Here is a 1,811-nt window from a genome sequence, read left to right on the forward strand (position 1 = left end):
TCATTGTCGGCCAAACGACATATTCAACTGATCGACTTTTCGACCCGTACATCCATTTCAGCAAAATAACAGATTCAGCTACTTTCGACCTTGTATCTTTCAGCCAAATGACTTTCGTCCGAACGGCCCTTCCTCATTCAAGAATTTGATTTCATCAAGAAACTCTTTAAATTTCAAGGAGAATATGTTTGAAATTTCCAGAAAATAAGAAATTGTTCGAAATTTGCACAAACTTTTTTTTAAATTCCATTTAATTTAATTAATTCCATTCCATTTAATTTAATTAAATTTTCCAAATGTGCTCATAAGTTCTGCAGAATTCCCCCGGAAAACTCTTCTAATCTTTCACGGAAATTTGATCATGACTTCAAAAGGAATATTTTTTTATTTTCGAATAGTTTCTACTAAATGTTCTAGATAAAATATTTTCCAAACATCAACGGGAAATTTAAGAAATTTTCAAAGAAATCATTGGTATTTTCACGATAAAATCTCTGAAGTTTCAAATGCACAACACATTTTGATCGGCGAGAGCAATTTAAGATCAGCGACGTAGCAGATCTCAAACGGTGGCGCGCCGATGCAAAAATGCCGGCGGTGGCTTACATTTCTATTTAGGAACAAGAAAATGACTCTCTTCCCCTTAAATAAATTAAATAAATAAATTTTGGAACAATGTTTGTGTTCAAATCCTCACTCCACTGCAATGATTTTTGCTGAAAAAATCTTTCTCCCTTTTCTTTAGCATCGGTATGATCTCCCTAACAGCACCAGGTCCAATTGCAAGGCATTCCAAATAATTCATCACAGTAATTTTCTCACCATAGATCGATTGACATCTGCCATTCAGCTCTCCGATTTTATCTTGCCTATCCGGATAACCCATATCCTTCAAGTCGGCAGCTATTTTGGCCACATTCAGTGCTCGGCTGGCGTTGTCCATCCAACCTGCTTTGACGAACGTACAACCCACAAAGTCGTTCATGGATGGTAGTGGTGCGTCTCCTCGATCTCGAACATCGAAGATAGAAACTTTGCACAGGATGTGATGCTTCCAATCGTTGTCAGACTTTAGCCACTCGTCTGCACATGATTGGTATACTTGCTCAGCCTGGAATACTTATAATTAAAAATTAACATTGGGATGGGTTGATTAAATCTGGGAATATTTACAGTTGCCATCGCAATAAAAAACGACAATGTTAGTGGTAGCCACATTGTAACGCCCACTAGAAGACAGCATTACTGAAAGCAAGTTGATATATTTATAGGTTTATTAGCTGTTTGATTTTGTTCGATAACATGCTTCAATCTCAACAAACATACAGTGACCGGCATAATAAAAAGCCCACATGCCGTTTTTCATACAAAATTATCAACTTTGAAGATCTAGATCTCGATTGCGTGTGAACCAATTTTGCTGAAAATTTGACCAGAGCTCAGATGTAACTTGAATTTTACCACACCAGAGTTTCGACCATATTGATTCATAGGGTAAAAAATTATTGCGGTAACACCAAAATGAATTTTTGAACAAAAATTTATTTTTAAAATATCTTGAATTCTATAGGTTGTAAACTGATGACTTATTCAGCAAAAACGCGTATTTTGGCAATACAAAAAAGTTTGCGGAATATACTTGTACACTAAGAGTTGTAATTTTCAAAATATTATAAAATCAATTTTTTGCCAAAAAAAAAAACGTTTTGGTATTACCGCAATAATTTTTTATCCTATGAATCAATATGGTCGAAACTTAGATGTGGTAAAATTCAAGTTATATCTGAGCTCAAATTTTTCAGCAAAATTGG

General features: G+C 34.9%; 1 protein-coding gene across 1 annotated transcript; it reads right to left on the minus strand.

Moving 5' to 3' along the window:
• Nucleotides 1-672: 672 nt before the first annotated feature.
• Nucleotides 673-1,234, minus strand: LOC134217647 (uncharacterized). Its single transcript, XM_062696450.1, has 2 exons — nucleotides 1,174-1,234; nucleotides 673-1,111 (listed from the first exon to the last, which is right to left on the minus strand). The coding sequence occupies exons 1-2, from the start codon at nucleotides 1,216-1,218 to the stop codon at nucleotides 686-688; spliced, it is 471 nt and encodes a 156-aa protein (XP_062552434.1). The 5' UTR covers nucleotides 1,219-1,234; the 3' UTR covers nucleotides 673-685.
• Between the last annotated feature and the right edge of the window lie 577 nt (nucleotides 1,235-1,811).

This window comes from Armigeres subalbatus, chromosome 2 (assembly GCF_024139115.2).
Source record: "Armigeres subalbatus isolate Guangzhou_Male chromosome 2, GZ_Asu_2, whole genome shotgun sequence".
Classification (NCBI taxonomy): Eukaryota; Metazoa; Arthropoda; class Insecta; order Diptera; family Culicidae; genus Armigeres; species Armigeres subalbatus.

Bases quoted from the DNA above. Each gene is read 5' to 3' on its own strand.
- LOC134217647 (XM_062696450.1), bottom strand. From the start codon at position 1,218: ATGTGGCTACCACTAACATTGTCGTTTTTTATTGCGATGGCAACT. The intron at 1,112-1,173 runs GTAAATATTCCC...TAAGTATTCCAG, and splicing joins TTTTTATTGCGATGGCAACT to GCTGAGCAAGTATACCAATC.